This window comes from Hevea brasiliensis, chromosome 10 (genome assembly GCF_030052815.1).
Source record: "Hevea brasiliensis isolate MT/VB/25A 57/8 chromosome 10, ASM3005281v1, whole genome shotgun sequence".
Lineage (NCBI taxonomy): Eukaryota > Viridiplantae > Streptophyta > Magnoliopsida > Malpighiales > Euphorbiaceae > Hevea > Hevea brasiliensis.
The window spans coordinates 96,342,758-96,362,991 of record NC_079502.1 but is presented as its reverse complement, the minus strand read 5'-3'; the positions used below and the strand labels follow the sequence as shown (position 1 = coordinate 96,362,991).

Below are 20,234 nucleotides of genomic sequence, written 5' to 3'. Positions count from 1 at the left end.
TCATTTGAGTTTCTCAGAAAAAAAAAAAAAGCCAATTCCTGTTTTTTTTATTTATGTTGTAGAAGATGATGATTCTTAAAGTAGTTGATTGAATATGAATAAATAAATAAAAAGTTGATTGAATCTCCATAAAAATTTGTAGCATTGCATCATTTGCATGTAGTTTATACTTATAGGGATGTGTGGGCTCGGTTTTGTTTTTAATTTGGTCTGATTCAGTTTTTTGATATTTCAATTTCAATTTAAGATATGTTTGGTAGAAGATTAAAAAATCAAAAATTAAATGTTATCTTATAAGAAAATTATTAACCTAAACCCTTAAAGTTAGCATTTAATCCCAGGAAAGTTTAATGGGTGAAAAATTAATTTAACCTTTTAAATATCTAAATAATATTAATGAAGGGTTAAAAATTATAAGGATAACATTTACTCCTTTTAACTTCGTACCAAACACTTAGTTTCATTTTTGAAGCTTCAATTTTTATTTGGTTCAATTTGAATTTTAATTTCTGAAACAATTTTATATAATTAGTTCAATGAAAATTAAACTAGATAATATTATATAATATACCTTCTAGCTATTTTTTAAATATATAATTTTTATTTATGAAATACATATAAATTTAAGGGTTAGAAAGTATATTATATAATATACTAATATATTTATGATTAAGGATTATAAGATGATTTCATACATTTATAATAAAATTATTAAGGAAAGTTAAAGAAATAAAATGTAAGTATTAGATTGTATGTAGTCTATAATTATAATTATTGTGTATATACATATATACACATACATTACAATTTTAATTACATAAAAAAATATATAATTATATTAAAAATATATAATATATCTAAAAATATAGATAAATATATGCATAGATTCTTCGATTGAGGTTCAAATTAAAACAGGAAAATAAATTTGATTCAATATGATTTTTTAGTTTAATTCTGGACTCCAAAAACTGTGCACACTCTAATAGTTTGTATGAGATAGAGCTAGCTGTGAAAAAAAAGGCCACCATTGTATTTCCTGCAAAAAGCATTTTTCTATGTGCTACATATCTTTGTTTTATATAAACAATTTTCGATGAAATAAAATCATTTTCTTTCCTGAATTTTAATCATTTGACTAGATTTTTCTTCTCTTTCTGATATCTCCATAACTGATCCAAATTTATTGTTCAAGAAATCTCTATTAGATATCCATGCATCTACTTCTCTTTAGATGACAGTATGCGTGATTCTATATAGAAAGAATATTTCAAATGTTTAAAGAGCGTAGGCATCTCGGTATAAAGCTTGTAATAAATAAATACAGAATTCAAAAATGACAGGAAGAAATATCCATCCTGAGTGAGTTTGTGTACTTACAGTTCATAGCAGTTGTTCTTGTTTATTGCTCACATACTGTACTTTCAAGGCTTGTTGCCACTATACTTCCGACGTTTCTGAACAAAGACTTGAGATGTTGCAAAAGTACGCTATTGACTTCATATGGTCAGTTAACTGATCAAGAATGGAGAATACATTGCTTGAAACTTCGAGTCTCTTGTCATCAACCATGAATTCATAAACATAGCCCTCAACTTCAACTGAGCTAATTGCTCTGCACTTGATGATCTCATGGTAATTCATTAGTTTTCGAATGTTCTTCATGTCTTGCCATCTTCCAACTTCAGAATACAAGTTCGATACAAGGACATAAACACCAGAACTGTATGGCTCCGACTCCAATAACTGTTTTAGGATTTGTTTCCCTATCTCAACATTTCCGTGGATCCTACATGCACCAAGTAAAGCACCCCAAATCACAATATCAGGCTTCATTGGCATTCCTCTTATTAGACTAATAGCTTCATCCAAGAGACCTCCTCGCCCAAGAAGATCAACCATGCATGCATAATGCTCAATTTCATGTACAATCCCATAAACAGAGCTCATCTTGTCAAAGTAATGTCGCCCGGTGTCTACAAGACCACTGTGACTACAAGCAGAAAGCAATCCTGTGAAGGTTATCTCATCAGGCCAAATACCTTCAGCTTGCATCTTTTCAAAGAGCTTGATTGCCTCTGGTCCACAACCATGTAATGCAAGGGCCCCAATAATGGCATTCCAAGACACTAAATTCTTATTTGGCATCTTGTTAAAGACATCCAAGGCGAACTTAAGGGTGCCACACTTTGCAAACATGTCTATAATTGAGTTGCATAGAGTAACACTAGGTGTACTACAAGTGCTATGTATGTAATCGTGGATTTTCTTTCCCATGACCAAATCACCAATCTGACTACAGGCTGAAAGAATAGAAAGTAGGGTAGCCTCATCAGGCTTCACTCTCAAATTATTCATCTCATGGAACAGATCAAGAGCTTCCCGGCATTGGCCTCCCTGAACATAACAAGAAATCATTGCATTCCAAGAAATTACATTCTTCACTGGCATCTGGTCAAAATTTCGACGAGCCAATTCGACAAGCCCATGTTTAGCATATGCACTAACCATAGAAGTCCAAGACACCACATTTTTATCAGGCATCCGCTCAAAAACTCTTTCAGCTGATTGCAAATGCCCACACTTGGAATACATATCTAGAAGAGCGTTTCTCACAATTAAATCTTTCTCCATCCCCCTTTTCTCAATATACAAATGCACAAACTTGCCAAGAACTATATCACAGCTCTGTGAACAGATCGAAAGCAAGTTAACCAAAGTAAATTCATCAGGCTCCACCCCCAGTCCTCTCATCTCTTTAAGCAATAAAAACGATTCTTTACACCAACCCACTTTGGCGTACCCACCAATCATCGAATTCCAAGAAACCAAAGTCCTATCAGATATATCATCAAACATTTCGCGGGCATAGTGGATGAACCCACAGGCAACGTACGCATTTATCAGGCCGTTTAGCACACAAACATGAGACCCAATACCCAATTTTTGAGCGTGGCCGTGGACAAGTACGGATACCCAATAATCCGATTTGGAAGCACATGCTTTAAGTACAAAAGGGAGAGTGAATTCATTTGGAGAAAGGCCAGAATCAATCATTTGGCGATACAATAATATGGACTTTATGGGATCATTACTACTAGAGTAACCCCTTATTAGACTATTGTACATGAATTTATTGGGCTCAGGAATTTGGTTAAATAAAAGTTGGCCGTAGTCCAGATTGCCAGCATCAGCAACAGCGCAGAAAGAGATTAACTTGCCGAGAGTGAGAGTCTCATTGTTGAGGCCATTAAGGATGATTTGGGCATGGATTGGCTTTAGTTCTTTCATGGAGGAGCATTTGAGTAGCATTGAATGAAGAGTTTGGTGAGTTTGAGACTTGAATTGATGGAATGAGCTGACGGTGTGGTTAAGGCGGGAACCAAGGGTAAAATATTTGAAAGGGAAGAACATGGCAGTTGGGCATTGGTTACGAAAACAAACCGCCAATCTAAGTTGGGAACCTATTCATTGAGAAATTATAAAATTTATTTAGATTAGATTGCAGAGAAGGTTTGCATTAGCTCTCGTTTGAATTCTTTATAATTTTTAAATGTGGGACTGCAACAACTACGAAGGTGTCTTCAAAATCTGGACCCACACTGACATTCTCTTGCAAATTCTTTTATTGTCTTTCTATGCTATTACCTTAGGATTTTTGTGGACAACGCCGGCTTATATTAGTGCTAATCAAGGTCACTGTGGTCTGTGGCTATGGCGTCGGTAGCAATAAGAATAACCAACCTGCACTTCTAATCCTTCATGCCACAAAATGAAAAGGAGAAAACTAAGAAAACTAAAATAATGGAGAAATAAGTGTAGCAGAAACATGATTTTGAATATTAGTAACTTGAAAAGTTGAGGAAGAAAGAGATGGTGAAGAAGTAGTTGAAGAGGAGCATAGAAACATGCCAAGAGATGTGGAAAAGTGGGAGGCCCTTGAAGATGACACAGAAGAGAAAGAGGTGAGGGTTGGGATTTCAGTTGAAGAAGAGGGAAGGCATAAGAACTGCGAGAGGGTGTTGGTGTTATCAACAACACCAATAACAATTAAGTCTTAATCTAAAATTAGGTGGAGTCAGTTATATGAATCATTTTTCACCATTAAACTCTATTACATATCAGGTTTGCATTAATATCTAAGACTTAGTAATAAAATTTCTATTGTCTCTAATACAATGAATACTCTTACCTCATTGTGGCCTTTAACCCCGTACTAATGTTAACAAAGAATGATCAAATAACAATTGTAATACATTTGAAATTCTACAATTAGCATAATACAAGCCGTAGCTATTATAATACATGCAGGGATATAAAATTTTCTTTCCAAGAAAAGAAATGGGGAAGGAAAAGTTTGGAAAAATCTATTAAAGATTTGGCTTTTTACTTGATTAAATTGATGGGGGCAGCTGGTTCTATCATTTAAGATTAGCTGTAAAGAGTTGACACTAATCAATATTGTACAAACTTTGATATTGAGCAACAAGGATTTGTCAAGATTTGCCCAAAAGGTTCCCATATGTCAATATAAAAAGTAGAAAAGTTTACAAAGAAGGTAGACGCCAAAGATTGAAGAGAGATGAAGCAAATGACAGAAACCAAGACAGGAAAGCCATAACAGCTGACAACTGATATCTGCTACAGAAGTTTGCACGGCAATATGGAGTTCCAACATCAAGCAGAAGATCTGTAACGCTTGCTGTTGAGCTCGCTGCTGCTAATGATAGAAGTGATAAAACCTATGATCGAATCAAGTGGTAATATATCATTAACATATCTTTTTATCAAAAACAATCAATTTTAGATAAAGAAAATCACTGCATACCAAATCTCCAATGATAATGGCTGACAGAATTCTTGGTTGATGAGGTAAACATTTAACAAAGACAGAATATACATCCACTAGCACCAGAGTTATGCTCCATGGAATAACAAAACCCATGACAGTCACCAAATAGCTGCCACAAAAAGGGACAACCAGTAATGAAAATCACACAAAATGACTTGATAAAAATGTGTATCTGAATTCTATCAACCAAGGAAATTTGAGAATGGTAAAACAGAAAGAAATTCATAAACCAATGGGTATTTATATAGCAAAAGGAACAAGAATACTAAATTCACTTTATTTGCATCTAGATCACATGGATGATTTCAGTAGTTCTTTGGAGAATCCATAATTTCAGAAATTTGAATGGCAAGATAATTGACCAGTAATTCTTTTAAAAAAACTAGCATTTTTTAGAAACAATACCAGAAGGATAATGATCAGCGAATTGTATTCACTCCTTCACATATACATTGAATGTCAACAATTTCCATAGAAGACCGCTACAGGTTTCACCACCAAGGACACTTAAATTATTAATATTTATAAAATGTTCCTAGTTCAAACACCTCAACATTGATATGAACAACAGAAGATCTCAACCCAGTGCCCTGGGGCAATCCACCACTAGAAAACACAGAAGGTCTAATAGCTGATCAGACCATCCATCATCATCAAACTAAAGAGGCTAATTACAGGTGCCCTCTGGAAAGATGGTCCTAACAACTAACAAAGACTAGGTCCATGTAAAGCTGTTTGAAACGTTTACAACATTTGGTTCCCAATTGGGTATAAGTTTATATATAATGTGGACAGGGATAATTGCAACGTGTTTAAGCAACAAATGTAAAATGCCCCAGATGAAATAGTCCCTAATTGCCAAAATTTAGCATTTGGCACTCACTCACAACCCAAATGTTATCCCCATACCTCTCTCTCCCAGACCCTCTAATGAGCCCAATTCCAAGGGCACAGCTGAGAATTAACGAGCAATTAGGAGGAAAATGAAAAGAAAAATACAGCAGCAAAGAACAAAACAGCTGATAAGAAAAATATTCTACAGCATGGAATTGCAGCAAATACAAAATAAATGATATAAACTAAAATGAAAATAAAAGAATAAAAAGATATGGGTATTGAATAAAGATTAAAAAAAGGATCTATTTAAATTGATCAAAGTGCAGGAAAGTAAGAATCAAAGAATTACCTGAAAGCAGTATAACTGTAGAAGTCAATGCCCAGACACATGAAGAGAAGAGAAGCAGTTGAGAAAATAGCCTGACCCAATCTCAGAGCCAAGCTAGCGCTTGTCCCCATTGCACCAGGCACCTCTTCCATCTTCCAGCTCTACTTCTCTGTCTCTTCATGTCCAAAACTTCATTCCTCTGCAACTTTTCTCATCAATCACAAGAATGAAAAAGAAACAAATTAAGGAACAAAAATAGTTATCGTTTTGAAATTGTGGTTAATCGGAAAGATTCAAGATTGTTATTCCAGTGAAGGAAATTGGAAGGAAAAGCAAAGCCAAAGGAACGCAATGGCAACGCCCGCGTGGAGAGTTTTCTTCTTCTCTGGTTCTCCCAATTGGAAATTTGATGCCTAAAGATATAATAACTTGGTGATGGACACGTGGATTAGTAGGTCCATTGGCTAGCCCAATGGCAAATTAGGTCAGAGTCTCAGTTTGAGTTGGCTGCCAGCCACCCGCCACTCCATAAGGTGAAGACCGCAGCCGGGCGTAAAAGAAATCATGATCCACCGACGATTCATAAACTGCTCGATTAGTACAATAAAAATAATTAAATTTTAATTTTAAATTATTTTTTTATCTGCAATTTCAAATTAATTGAATTTAATTATATGAATTTTTTTCAAGGCATTAGATTCGCATTAAAATTAATCGATTAATAATAATAATAATAAAAAAAATAAAAATTTCAAAGATTTAAATTTTAACACTCTTATTTCTTTTAAAAATATATATAAAAATTAATAATAAAAATTATTTCAGAAGAGTAACAGATGATTGAGAAATTTTTATTTAGACTCTAATTGATTTAAGACAAAAGAAAATGATGAATTTCACGTCTTATATCTTAAGTTCATAATAGATAAATTTAAATAAGAAAAATTCTCTGTATTCATGGAATCAAATGAGATTTTTATGGATGAAATTGATTAGTTATTACTTTCTTTGGCTTACCTAACAGGAATAGACCTTATAATTAGCCTGAACTTATCAATTCCATCTGATTCATATTCACAAATTAGAGCTAAGGAATATTATATTTTGACTATTCATTGAAACAAAAACTAGGAATGTTATATTCTGACCATACTTATTAAATAATTTGAACCCTAGTTGCCTTTTCTCCATAATTCTTCTAAAATATTCAGATGTCTACACTATGATATATGCCTCCAATATTGACTATCAAAACTTTACTTCTTAACCATATTAACCCTGCTGTGGAAATTCCAATGATTTGGTTCTGCAGAATCCTATAGCCTCAGCGTTACAGTGTTTGAATAACCCACCAAGGACTTGATCAAGGTATTAGAGTAGCAGAAAAGCAGAGGGTCTTGTCCTAATTGCTTCCAAATCCCTTGGTTTCCAAACATTATCACAAGCAGGGGAGATGACTATGATGATGGTGATGATAATGATACTCAATTGGGTCACAGAAAAGTTTTAGCAACACTTTCAACATTTAGTAAAATCTGAACCAAGACTATTAATACACAAATACATATAGGAAAAAGAGCTCTACTGCTCAAGCTGAGCATACCAAATTCCCTGGATCTTGACCTCCTTTGGAGTCTTTGCTCCCAGATCAGTATCAGATGGCTGAACGCTCTCAAACACTCCAATAACCTCTCCAGTCGAAGGATTGCTTCCAGTGACACTAAGGGTAATTTTCCCTGTTGATGACGAAGTATTCTTAATGTTCTCCTTAGCTAGTTCCTCCTCGTCTCCTCTGCCTCCGGCGGGCAAGGCAACTGCACTGTCATAACCGCTAGAGCCACCTCTTCCCTTTGGGTCCAAGAAAGATGAACCACGGTAGGATGGTACAAGAAACTCTCCGCCAAAGCTCTCTGGTTTCCCTGTTGCCACCAGCTGTTTAATGGTGAAAAGGAAAGGCACACGTTCACCACCAGGAAGCTGCACCGTTACAGCAGCATAATCTATTCCATCTTTCTCCTCAAACTTCAAACTTCCATCAGGGGAGACTTCGAAAGGTCCCTCAATCTCGTCGAGAGTGTAGGTCAAGCGTGTCATGAGCTTAGTGTTTTGGAACTCAGGTGGGGATTTCTTGGCTACACTTTCTGCCTTGACAGTGAACGAAGTAGGCTCTAGGCAGAACTTCTTGGCATTGTATTTGCCAGGTTTGAAGGCAAATTTGTCTACCCCACCTTCAATGCTTGGGCATTGGTTTGCTGTACCAGTTCCCTTTACTTCCATATATGTCTTGCTTTGGATTTCATCATAAGTTAGCCTCTTTGGGACTCCCTCAGCACTTGCTCCCTGGAAAAAAAACAAAGTGGTCGTCAACAGGGCTCGCCTGTTAGTCACTAATCAATCTTGTTCTGGTTAATCAAGGGTCTCACCGTATTAACTAATTATCTACTTTCTTTTCTTTCTTCTTTCGTTTTAACAATTATTAAATTAACGGGCTCCTAAACAACTTACCTTTACCAATAAATTAAGGGCCAATTTGGATTTTAGACAGTGCTGCATGCATTAATATCAAGCGCATCCTCCTAGAAGCTGATCTAAGATAGTAATGGAATTCAATGCATAATATCATAAAGACAGTAATGGAATTCAGTGCATAATATCATAAAATTATATAGATGAAAATATTCAAACTCTAGAGCTCTTCGCTCTTCACGCCTTTAAAGATAAAAGAAAGATTACCTTTGTAAAACAGTAGTTCTTGATAAGAGGGCAGTCTAAGCTATGAAAAATAGAGACAGAGACATAATTTTGTCCAAGGCGAATGTGACCATGCTGATTAATTACATAGCAGCAGATGAATTTAGGGAATTAATGGGCTAAGGTAAAAAAACATACCGAAACGACAAGAGCAGAAGTAGCAAGAGCAAATCCAGCAAGCTTAGTAGCATCAACACACTTTTGAGCCAAGTCCTTAAGGTCAGATTGCAAGGAGCAAGCGATCCTAGCATTAGTAGGGTCCAACCCAAAAGCCTTAGACACACTCTTAGAAGATCTGAGCTGAAGGCTGCTGGTCCTGGCAGGCGCCCAAGCTACCTTAGTGGGTTGCATATGTGTGGCTGCTGCTTGTAGTGAGGCTGCCATAGTTTACTCTCCTTGTTTCTTCCTCTTCTGCGTCAGTATCTCGTGGAAATGTATTTGCCTATCGATAACAAGGAATAAATGTGTTTTTTTTTTGCGTGGGAAGAGATCGCTTTGGCGTGAGTAAGATAAGGGATAGGATAAGGCTTTCTCTTATTGGTTGATTGAAGCTAATGAAAATGGCTGTGAGTTTGCCACGTGGCAAGTTTCTTATGTGGGATATAGATAACATGTTGCTGAACTATGTCCAAATCCTATGTCCCTCCACCGTAGCAGAGGTGGGCAGTGCTCGATTCCGGTTCAATTTCAATTGAATCGTGGCCATCGTTAAACAATTCCCAGTTATAATTTCTTTTTTTTTTCTTTTTTTTTTTTAATTTTGTCGGACAAAAATAAATAATTCATAAATTAGAAGCAGAGTGTTGTGCTGTTTGTTATTGGCTTAGCATGTCAAGAGGTTCCATCAAATGTTACTTCAAAATTCAATTCAATATTAATGTTTTGATTAATTGGTATTAAAGTTATTTTAGAAAAAAAAAATTCCATCCCAGTTTGGTTATTGACAGCCGATCTCTGAATTAAAAAAAAAAAAAAAAAAAAACCATCTCTGCATTTCGGCTAGCGGTTTGATGTGGGATCGATTTCAGAAGCAATTGGGCTTATCTAAAGGTGGGATTTGGCCTCGTTAACGTTGGGAGAATGTTTGAGAAGAAGAGTGGCGATGCGAAGATGAGTTCAGACTTCATTGATTGGCGAGAGAGAGATCTGGATTTGGCAAATGGCTTCAGGCACTTCACTACCTTGCCCCATCTCCCTCTTCTTCTCCATTTTTCGTTTCAGGGCTTGTCTTAAAAAGTATCCATTCCCCTTTTTCATCTCTGGTATTTTCTATTGGATTTGTTTGTAGCAATTTCATTATAACAAGACCTTACTTCTCAATATAAATACCTTGTTATAATCTCTCTTGAATTTGGAATGTTGCTTAAGTTAAACCTTTAAATCGTTCATCAAATTTAGTATACAAGTTCCATTTAGAGCTGAAAATAACACTAATTTATATATTCACGCCAGTCCCTAATACTTAATAAGCTGATTTAATCTTTGTATCTCCTGAGAGAGAGAGAGAGAGAGAGAGGAGCTAGGTTGTTGAGCAGCTCAAAAGTGCTTGAAGGACTATCACAGGTGGCCCTCAATGTGTAAAATGAGAGAGATTGCTTCTCATCATTGCTGCAAATTCCTCCTCCCTCAAGTCTCAAGCCATGGAGAAATCAAATCTCAAATAAACAAATCTCATCATTTTACAACCAGATCATCCATACCGAAGTTCCTAAATTTCTTTTTTTTTTTTTAAATCATAAATTAAATTCAAAAATCATTTTTTTTAATTAAAACAAAAAAAAAAACAAGGAAACATAAAAGCATAAATAGCAGGCATTCAGAATGAGTAGGAGGAGTTAAAATCATCACATTAAAAAATAAGAATGTGAAATATCTCAATCATCACTACTGCCCGCCTTTCATCAGCAAATAATTTCTCAACGATTTAAGAGGAAAAAAAAAACCATCTGATCGAAGATTAATATCTTCAGTAGAAAGATTGGATCATGAAATAACAATAGAAAAATTAAAATATAGCAGTGAAAAGGATTTCTCTCAGACAAATGCCTCGATTGTCGTCACCATTGAAAGAATGGAAAAATTGATCGGACTCGTCATCTTTTTTTCTTCATCACAGAGAAACCCTAATCACTAGAGCTATAAATATATTTGGAAATCAACCCCTAGATCTGTACATAAACAAAAGATGACAAGCAAAATCGCAAGATAAGCGAAGGAACAAGAGAGAATTCAGAGAACAGAACGCCTTCGTTACCAATTTATAGGCTAAGGTTGATACAGCTAGGGTTTCGTTTTACTCTATTCTCTGCTAAAATTACCGATATACCATCTAGCTGCCTCATCCGAAATCTAAACTCAAAGCGGCTTCGACACGTTGGATGCCCTAATCGAATTTTTTTAAAAAAACATATTATATTTTTTTCTTTAATTCGGTGGGCCTAATCGAGCATAATAACATCGTTTAGGCCATATTTTTCAAAGTCCATAATATTATAATTAATTATTTCAATAACTATTAATTTTTTTACTAATCCTTATCTATTTACATATTAATTATTATTTATTTACATAATAATAGTAATTTAAAGTGAAAATATTCGGCATTTAATGAAAAAGATTAACTTTTAAAATGTCACCAAATAATATAAATAACAGAGGTAGCGTTTTAATTATGATCAAAATACTAAACATTACCTTAAAAGCTACTATCATGAAATAATGCCTTAATATGTAAAAAATAAGGTGAATTTTGCATATATCACAAGCACTAAAAGATAGCACTCTGCACTGAGCTAGATTGCATTTGTTTTATAGATGATTTGAGAAACGAGCATGGATTATCAATATTACATCATATAATTAAGCTGGATCGAAAAAGATTAGCGCAAACAAATGCAGGATTCGTAAAAATTTGAACAATAGGCTGAGGAATAAGATTTCAAATCTTAGAAATAGATTTAAGCATAAGACATGAAAATGATTGCTCAAGTTCCAGTTGACTAGTCCAATTCATTGGGCTATTATAATCGCCTAGATGAAGTGGAGTACCAGTGCCCATACTGGGTAAACCAACAGCAAGATAATGCCAACAGTGTTTGATATTCCATGGGATTGTGTGAAGGAGTTTCTGAATCCACCAGATGCCCTGATGTGCTCTTGCAGTAGGTAACAACCAATCAAGAGGCATATCAAGACACCAACCCAGCTGTCCTTCAAGGTGTGCGCGAAGAAACTGGGAGCCACAACCAGAAGAAGTATCAATGATCCTGGCATCTCCAGCCAATCTGTCAATGGCAATAAACAGAAAGTAGGATTAAAAAGGGGGAAGTGAAGGCACTTAATCATTAACACATGAAAATCAGAGGGTATATATAGTTGCAGCAAAATCAAGCAAGCAGGCAACCCCACCTCTCTGCATTTTCTCACAAATATTGTAAGCAAATGTTCATTGTTGAGAGTTGAGACTTGTGAAGCATCTCCAAATGTTAATTGAAAGGTAAACAGAAGTGCAGATAGCCTAAAGTGAATAGTTTCAAAGGATAAATAGCCCATCCTCAAATAAACAAATTACCAACTCAGTTAAGTGGGAGTTACAACTTTAAAAGTATGATAGTAATTTGCCAAATTCTAGTTCCCTTGAGCAATATAGATCATTAACAGTCAAATGCAGAGGACAAAGCAACAAAGAATGGCAATTTGAGATAGCAAATCTAAATAAAACTGGAAAAATGAGATGCACAGGTAGCCTATACCTGGGAAGTGTCGAGGAAAGAAAAGCCTAAGCACCACTGCAATGAAAGCAATCCATTTTCCGACCTCACCTCTGAGCAATTTAAGATAAATATATCAAGAAATAAAATTCAGTGAAGATAAATGAAAGACTGAAGAGCTCAATTAGTTAATTATCAGAGGGAATTAAGACCTTAAGAAATTGAATATTACTGAAGGAAGACTAAAGAAAATGTAAGGGACTAAGAGAGAAGTCAGCATGTTTGTTCTCCAGTTTGTCCGATCCAATATCAGCAAATATCTGCATTGAACATTGAAAATTATCAGTGACTTACAAAATTCACATACTAAAAGAACATAACATGGTATGAAGCTATACACATAGTTCATATCAAATGCAGAACAACTAATAGAAATATGCAGTTGCTTGATATAGTTAGTTCCAATATCCTCAACGTTTTACCTCTTAGGATAAGCATTAGGATGTGTCAACCTCAGTGAATGAGTTGCCAAGTGATGGACAGAGGACACGAAGAAAAATGGGTAAATCTAAGCAAGAACAAAGAAGAAACTAGGCTTCAAACCCACCCAAAATGAAAATAGTCCTTTATTTCTTTTTTAGATCTCCCAATTCAAGAAGGAACAAGAGATTAAATAGCATTGAATTATTTCTTTCTCTTTCTTAAGTTTCACAAGCACTAGGCTTTGGTATCTTCAAATACTACAAGCAGGAAAATTGCTGTGAAGTCAAACATTTTAACTCCTACAAAAAACCCAGCATATGAAAGAACCCAATCCCATCATATTTGAGAAATAAGCAAATCTTTATCAACTCCAAAGTCCTGCTTGTGAACGGGTTATTCATCCAGCAATCTTCCAATAAGTGGGATTTCTCCATTTTGCTTTAATTTTTTTAAATTTACAAATAGCCAAAATAACATGATGGTGTCAAGCTGGAACCGAATTGATCACAACAAGAAACATGCACAATTACATCCTGAAAGAATACACGCATCCAAGAAAGCCCAATACACCAGAAAAAGGAAGATGCATGGTAACATAACAAATCCCACTGAAGCTAAATTTCAAAAACCCAATTTGAATTGAAAGTGAGACTCATGGCTCAGCCCAGAAAAAACTCAAAAGAATAAGTACATAAATAAAAGGGAGAGAGTGTGAGACTCACATGGCAGCAAAAGAAGCAACCCATTTGAGAAAAGAAGTACCAAAGCCAAGGCCGCCAAGCCTAGTGGCATCATTGATGAGTCGCTTGGCAGCAACCTTGAGCTCGTTGAGATCAGACTTGATCAAATCGGCCGGTACTTGATCAGTACTCATTTTCAAGTACTCCATCCTCCCCATTTCTTTTCTTTTTCTCTCCCTTATGCAAAGTTTTCAGTTTTGAGATGTAAAACACAAGAATTGTAGAGGAGAAGAGGCTGCAACAGAGAAATCAAATGACAAATTGCGTTTTTGAGCAGCTCTTTAGTTCTGGATAAGGACGTTTTGAAGAGTGAGGTAGGACCTTACTTTTAGAGAATGTTAAAAATTAAATATAGTAATTAATGAATACCATGGAACGGTAACGGTGGAGTTTCGGATCTTCCTTCTTCTTAGTTCTTGTTCTTAACTGTTTTCCAGGCCGTTGACAGTTGGCATCACGCATGTTTGCACGTGGCTTCGCTTGACTCGATCTTCTCCGCGTTTCCATGACCCATCAAACTTATACGTCGCCGTATTATATGCTTCTGTGTTTTGCAAGGGCCAGCCTTTGATTTTTGAATCTGTTACTTACCAAAAAGGCCCTAAAAGTATAAATAAATACAAACACGTGACCCAAATCAAGCTTAGCACAAATTCTCAACCCAAATACAGAGACGACTCAGCCCCTATCTTACTCAAAAAACTATTTATAGGAGAAGGCCCAGCCACCCCTTATGTTGGTCACAGTTAGCGTCTCTTCGTATTGAACTGTCCTTACATAAGAGGATGAGAGAAATAATTTTAGTAATTATAATGATATATTTATATATTCTTAATTGATATTGCTGATAGTCTTTGTGGTCTTGATCCTAATGACACGTAAACTTATAATAAGAAAAAAGTATAAGGTGAATAGTCTATTGATAGACCACTCTAACACTCAAGTAAGAGATCTTAATTCTTCAAAGAGATTAAAAAATTCTTAATAACAAAGAATTATGAAAGTAGTTGGCGTACCTGTGCCTGGTCCTTTGGCTGATATTTATAGACTTTTTTAAAAAATAGTCATTGTTTTATTTAAGGCAATGATTTTGATTAAATATCATGGTGATCTCCTTGATATTTGCTTTTATTGGATTATAGGCAGGATTAGAGCTCGGTCTGTGGAATCCGGGTTATATTTGACACTGTGATTGTTTTCTCGGTAAGGATTTTATTTGCCTTTGTAATACTCTAAATTTTTTAATAATTATTTTATATATAAATTATAATATTTTATTGTATTAAATATTATGGAAATTAAATTGAAATTTTTTGAATTAGATTTGATTTTCTTGAGACAATAAATTTTATCGATTTTTAAAAATTAATTTAAAGAACACGTGGTAAATTAAGAATTATATTTGAACTCCACAAATTTTTCTGAATTTTTTGTAATTTTTTTTTTGAAATTTTTGGATATTGTTTTGGGTCACAGGACAGAGTAAAAATAAAATTTTGAGTATCCAGAATCGAATTAGCTAAATAGAATCGGATCGGATCGGACCGATCGAATCAAACTGATCCATTTTCTCTTTTTCTCCCCCTCCCTCGCATGTTCTGCAATCTTTCCTTCCCCTCTCATTTTCTCTCTCCTCTTTCCTCCCAAGCGCCAGCAGACTACTCCCCTGCCTCCCCCACATGCCGGCTCCCCACCAACACCCCTCCCTGCCGCCGATCGCCGCCCCAAACGCCTGAAAAAACGGGCCCAAAGGAGCCTTCATGCGTAACTCGACTTTTGAGTTTTCAAGGTCAATTCTGGCCGATTTGGCCACCAATCGGATCGGGTCCAGTCTTAATCATGTTCTACTCTCCGAGAGCTTTCCAAAGACACCAAGAACGCTCATTTTCATCCAGTAATTTGTCAGATTTAAGCCCGAAAAATTTTAGCCCATTTCGACTTTTGGGCTAAATTTTTCCCAAACCAGGAACCCCACGATAATTCCAAGACTACCGGCACACTCTACTCGGTGAGAGTTTCACGATGATATAAATTTTAAAATTTTTCAACACTAAAATTTTGGTAGGTCCCACGAATTTTGCAGTATTTTTTTGAGCATTTACTAGCTTGTTTAATTAAATAAAAATTATATTCTAACTCTTGATATTGTGGGCTTCCTGTATGTACTTTTGTTTCATAGAAATTTCACCGGTGCCCGGATCTACATTTTTGGGCTAGACAAACAAGCTGCCGGATTCACTTCAGAAGTGCGTCAATATTACAGTCCATCCTATCAATTTTAGATGTTTCAGACGCGTTTCAAGCGTCAGAATTAGCATAAGTAAGCCCAAACTTCGAATTGCCTTATTTACTTAATACCGAATTTTAAATAAAATTTATAAAATATTCGTGGGTAACTAGAAAATTTTAATTCCTCTTGCAATAGCTTAATAGCATCGATAAGAATCGCAGGTCATAATTTTAAAATTTTTAGAACTAGTTTGGATGATTTTTACAGAATATTAATTTTAAGGATTATAGCTAAATTATCTGAATACTTGAGTTTGGTATAGTTTGGAGGGCCCAGGAGGGGCCATGTGATGTTTTTAATATGTGGGCTTGAGGCTTGTGGTCTTAGAAGTGTTGTTTGAACTATTTTACAGATTGGTTAGGTCATAGATATAGAAAAAACTCTACCGAATTTTCTATATAAATTAGGATGTCTTTGCCTTTTTAAATTATTGATTTGAGTTAGTCCTAATAAATTCATAATATAATTGTTTAGGTGATTAGGGTTAGCCATCTTCTTCCATCCAGCCACAACAATAATCACTGGTTGATCTGTGAGTAAATATTAATTTTTATTTATGATTTTAATAATATTATATATTCAAGGCACGCCCATGCATTTCACTTATAAATATATGTATATTGTTAATTATTAGGCATGCCTTGTATTGCATATGTATATGATGAATTTGTTGTTGATATTGCTTTACGGTAATTTGGAGTTGTGTGTGTGAGTTGACGTGCGTGTGGTATGATTATAGATATGAGTAGAACGGGTAAACGCGACTGGAGCTTAACTCGCTGGAACTTGATCTCTTCTATAGATAAGTCAGGATGAGTACGACTTTGAGTTGATCTCACTGACCCTTACAATTATATATTAAGAGAAAGTCCGGCTTTAAGTTGATCTTGCTAGCATAGGTTGAAATTAAGAGTGTAACTCCCTAATTTTTAAATTTATTATTTTGTGGGAAAATATTAATATTTTATTTTATTTAAATTTTAGAAAATTATTTGAGATTTTCCTGATTTTAAAAATCGGGTTCGATTTTTCGAAATTATAAAACTTTGATGATTTTTAAAAATTAATTTAAAGATCATGTGGCAAAACTAAACATATATTTAGATTCTACGAATTTTTTTGAGTTTTTTAGAATTTTTTCGAAATTTTTGGGCCTTGTTTTTTGTCCCAAGGCATAGTAAAAATTTAAAATTTTGTATCTTAAATTGGACCGGCCGAATCTAACTAGACTGGATCAGATCGGCCGAATCGGACTGGCTTTTCTTTTCTTCTTTCTTCCTTCTCCATGCGTTCCTGTCCCTCTTCCTCTCTCTCCTGTTTTCTCTCTCCTCTCTTCTCCCCATGCCATGCCGCCACCACCCTAGCCTCCCCACCTCATCGGCGCGCAGCCCCAACCCTTCCCCACCGCCGGCCGACATTCCAGGCTGTCGGAAACGACGCGCGAAGTCCTCCTCTGCGCGTGCACGCTGTTTCGGTTTCTCAGCCAAAATCAGGCCAATCCGACCACCGATCGGACCGGTTCTTGTGTCAAACTTCATCTATACCTCGAGAGCTTTCCATAGACACTAAGAACACCAAAATCCATCTAGCAGTTTGCCCAATTTTTGTCCGAGAAGTTTTAGCCCATTTTCAACTTTTGGGCTAGATTTCTCGCAAACCGTGAACTCCAAGAGAAAACCGAAAGTACCAGAGGGCTCCACTCATCGAGAGCTTCGCGGCAATATAAATTTTAAAATTTTCTGACACCGTTTTTCGGTGGGCCCCACGAAACTTCGTAGTGTTTTTTCGAGCACTAAATGAGTTTAGAAAATTTCGTAAAAATTTTATACTAACTCCCGTGTTGTGGGCTTCATGTAGGTACCTTCAATTCACAGAAATTCAACGGTTGCCCGGGTCTACAAATTTCCGGCCAGACAGACAGGCTACCGAAAAAGTCTTGAAATTGGGTTTAGATTTTGGCTATCCCACCATTGTCAGACATCCCAAGCGCGTCCCTTGGGTCGGAATCGGAATAGGTAAACCCGAACCTTACTTTTTCTTAATTGTTTAGTGCTTGAATTGGATCAGAAATCCGTAAAATATTCATGGTAGCTCATAAAATTATGATTCCTTTTGCATTAGCTTAGTAATATTGCTAAGAACCGTGGGGCAAAGTTTTAGAATTTTTAGAGCTCATTTGAGTAGTTTTTGCAAAAGGATCAATTATAAGGATTAAACTGTAATTTTACATATTGTGATTGATGACTATTTGAATGGGCCCAAGAGGGGCTGTGTGATGTGGTTGAGTTGTAGGTGTATGGTTTGTGGATATAGAAGTGCGTTTTAAGCCCTTTTGCAGGTTGGGTAGGTCCTAGGTATAGGGGAGACTCTGTCGAATTTTCGGCACGACTTAGGACATCTTTGATCTTTTTCTTAGTTTGTATTGAGTCAAAAGTATTAAATAATTGTAATAAATTATCAGGTGAGCCGAGACAGCCTTCCTTCTTCGCCCAGCCGCCACAGTGACTACGGTTAAGTGTGTGAGTAAAATATTAATTTTAATTGTAATTTCGATATTACTCTATGTTCAAGCATGCTCATGCATCACTTATATGTATATATTTATGTAGTTAAATACTAGGCACGTTTTATATTGCATTCTTAATTGATGAATTGCCATGGGTGTTGTTTGTGGTAATTTGAAACAGTGTGCGTGTGTTGGCGTGCGTGTGATATGGTACTGGATATGGACAGGACAGGTAGACACGGCTTGAGATCTTCGCTGGGACCCAGTCCTTCAGGGTAGACATGGCTTGAGTTCTTCACTGAGACCCCGTATTTGGTTTATTATGCGAAAGTCCTACTTGAGATCTTCGCTGGCAGAGGTTGGATTAAGGGGACTGTATAGGGGATCAGCTCCCATATATGTATTGTTCGACAGTGTTGGGTGTGTGATTGCTCCAAATTGCCTTTTGATGTGATTTGTATAAAATTTATGACGGTATTGCATTTCACTTCACAGGGTGCATTAGTTTTAGATAGCTATAAAGATTATGGTCAAAATTGATATTTTACTCTCGGAGTCGAACGCTCACTCCTGTTCATCTATTTTTCAAGGCTACAGGAGATTTCTTGTTGAGTTCTAACCCGCCTCTCTGCCTTGCAGGTCATCTATTAATGTTTGTAATGTTTGTATAATTCTGTTAACTCCTAGAATTCTGCATGTGTTAGAAATATTTATTTGATTTTGGTCTGTAATATAATTGTCATGTTAGACCTGTAAACTTATTAAATGCATGTATGGTTGGATTGGATGAGGCAGCCGAGCTCCCATTTATTTTTATGACATTTGATTATGAGGAGGGTGAGCTGAGCTCCCCAATTTATTATATATTGTGTTTACAGGTCGGGCGAGTCAAAAACTCCCCCTTAAATGGTCCATTTTATGGCCGGACTCTGTTCAGTTGAATTCTTAAAATTGGGCCCAAATGGGCCTCAGAGTTGGGTTGAGGAATAGTTTGGCTTACTACGCTCCTCGGGGGCTTTAGGCTGGCCCAAGTCCTAGTGTCGGTCCGGCCCATAAGTTGGGTCGTGACAAAGAGAGCTGTATAGGGAATCAGTTCTTATATATATATGCATATGTATTTGACATACGGGTGTGTGAGTATTCCAAATTACCTTTTATGTAAATATTATTTGACTTGTTTGAAATATGTGAATGTGTTGCATTTCATCTTTAAGGATGCACTAGATTTAGATAATTATAGAAATTGTATCTAAAATCAATATCTTACTCTATGAGTCGAATGCTCACTCATGTTTACCATATTTTTCCAAGCTACAGGAGAGTTTCTTGTTGAAAATAACCTGCATTTTTTCTCGCAGGTTTAGTCAAAAAAGTTTAATTGTATTATATTTTTCTTAATTCTATTCTAGAACTCCGCATGCATCGGCAGTGTAATATTTATTTAGATTTGTAATAACTAAATTCTGGGGTTGTAATATTATTTATATGACTATGTATGGATACATGAGATAGATTGTGTTTGGATGAGGGAGATGAGCTTCTATTAGTTTGATTGACTATATTGAGAATTGTGAGGGTGAGTTGAGCTCCCCAATTTGAGATATATTGAATTATTTTATATTTACAAGTCGCGTGAGATAAAAACTTCCCGTTGGATAGTTCAATTTATGATCTGACTTTATCTATTTATTTTCTTGAAATTGTACTACAATGATGGGCCTTATAGTTGGATTAGAAAAT

The 20,234-nt window shown here is 35.7% G+C and overlaps 4 protein-coding genes and 1 non-coding gene across 5 annotated transcripts; all 5 read right to left on the bottom strand.

The window, feature by feature from the left end:
* Positions 1-1,291: 1,291 nt before the first annotated feature.
* LOC110658097 (pentatricopeptide repeat-containing protein At2g22410, mitochondrial-like) lies at positions 1,292-4,206 on the bottom strand. The gene has a single exon (XM_021815581.2). It carries the CDS (start codon positions 3,409-3,411, stop codon positions 1,438-1,440), a length of 1,974 nt encoding a protein of 657 aa, XP_021671273.2. The 5' UTR covers positions 3,412-4,206; the 3' UTR covers positions 1,292-1,437.
* A 147-nt stretch (positions 4,207-4,353) lies between these two features.
* On the bottom strand, positions 4,354-6,596 carry LOC110658101 (CASP-like protein 5C1). Its single transcript, XM_021815586.2, has 3 exons — positions 6,036-6,596; positions 4,826-4,958; positions 4,354-4,739 (listed from the first exon to the last, which is right to left on the bottom strand). Exons 1-3 carry the CDS (start codon positions 6,164-6,166, stop codon positions 4,545-4,547), a joined length of 459 nt encoding a protein of 152 aa, XP_021671278.1. The 5' UTR covers positions 6,167-6,596; the 3' UTR covers positions 4,354-4,544.
* Positions 6,597-7,477: 881 nt separating this feature from the next.
* On the bottom strand, positions 7,478-9,266 carry LOC110658098 (oxygen-evolving enhancer protein 1, chloroplastic). The gene is made up of 2 exons (XM_021815582.2): positions 8,904-9,266; positions 7,478-8,354 (listed from the first exon to the last, which is right to left on the bottom strand). The coding sequence occupies exons 1-2, from the start codon at positions 9,147-9,149 to the stop codon at positions 7,596-7,598; spliced, it is 1,005 nt and encodes a 334-aa protein (XP_021671274.2). The 5' UTR covers positions 9,150-9,266; the 3' UTR covers positions 7,478-7,595.
* A 1,528-nt stretch (positions 9,267-10,794) lies between these two features.
* Positions 10,795-10,884, bottom strand: LOC131170172 (small nucleolar RNA SNOR75). The gene has a single exon (XR_009141108.1). It is a non-coding gene; the product is annotated as a small nucleolar RNA SNOR75 (small nucleolar RNA).
* An 805-nt stretch (positions 10,885-11,689) lies between these two features.
* On the bottom strand, positions 11,690-14,086 carry LOC110658100 (cold-regulated 413 plasma membrane protein 2). The gene is made up of 4 exons (XM_021815584.2): positions 13,681-14,086; positions 12,688-12,795; positions 12,518-12,588; positions 11,690-12,049 (listed from the first exon to the last, which is right to left on the bottom strand). Exons 1-4 carry the CDS (start codon positions 13,854-13,856, stop codon positions 11,796-11,798), a joined length of 609 nt encoding a protein of 202 aa, XP_021671276.1. The 5' UTR covers positions 13,857-14,086; the 3' UTR covers positions 11,690-11,795.
* Positions 14,087-20,234: the final 6,148 nt, after the last annotated feature.

Coding starts and splice junctions, on each gene's coding strand:
- LOC110658097 (XM_021815581.2), bottom strand. CDS start 3,411: ATGTTCTTCCCTTTCAAATATTTTACCCTTGGTTCCCGCCTTAACCAC.
- LOC110658101 (XM_021815586.2), bottom strand. CDS start 6,166: ATGGAAGAGGTGCCTGGTGCAATGGGGACAAGCGCTAGCTTGGCTCTG. Junction 4,959..6,035: donor TACAGTTATACTGCTTTCAG/GTAATTCTTTGA, acceptor TTTTTGTGGCAG/CTATTTGGTGACTGTCATGG. Junction 4,740..4,825: donor CCATTATCATTGGAGATTTG/GTATGCAGTGAT, acceptor ATTCGATCATAG/GTTTTATCACTTCTATCATT.
- LOC110658098 (XM_021815582.2), bottom strand. CDS start 9,149: ATGGCAGCCTCACTACAAGCAGCAGCCACACATATGCAACCCACTAAG. Junction 8,355..8,903: donor CTTCTGCTCTTGTCGTTTCG/GTATGTTTTTTT, acceptor TTTTTTTTCCAG/GGAGCAAGTGCTGAGGGAGT.
- LOC110658100 (XM_021815584.2), bottom strand. CDS start 13,856: ATGGGGAGGATGGAGTACTTGAAAATGAGTACTGATCAAGTACCGGCC. Junction 12,589..12,687: donor GTAATATTCAATTTCTTAAG/GTCTTAATTCCC, acceptor TAAATTGCTCAG/AGGTGAGGTCGGAAAATGGA. Junction 12,050..12,517: donor CTTTCCTCGACACTTCCCAG/GTATAGGCTACC, acceptor TGCCATTGACAG/ATTGGCTGGAGATGCCAGGA.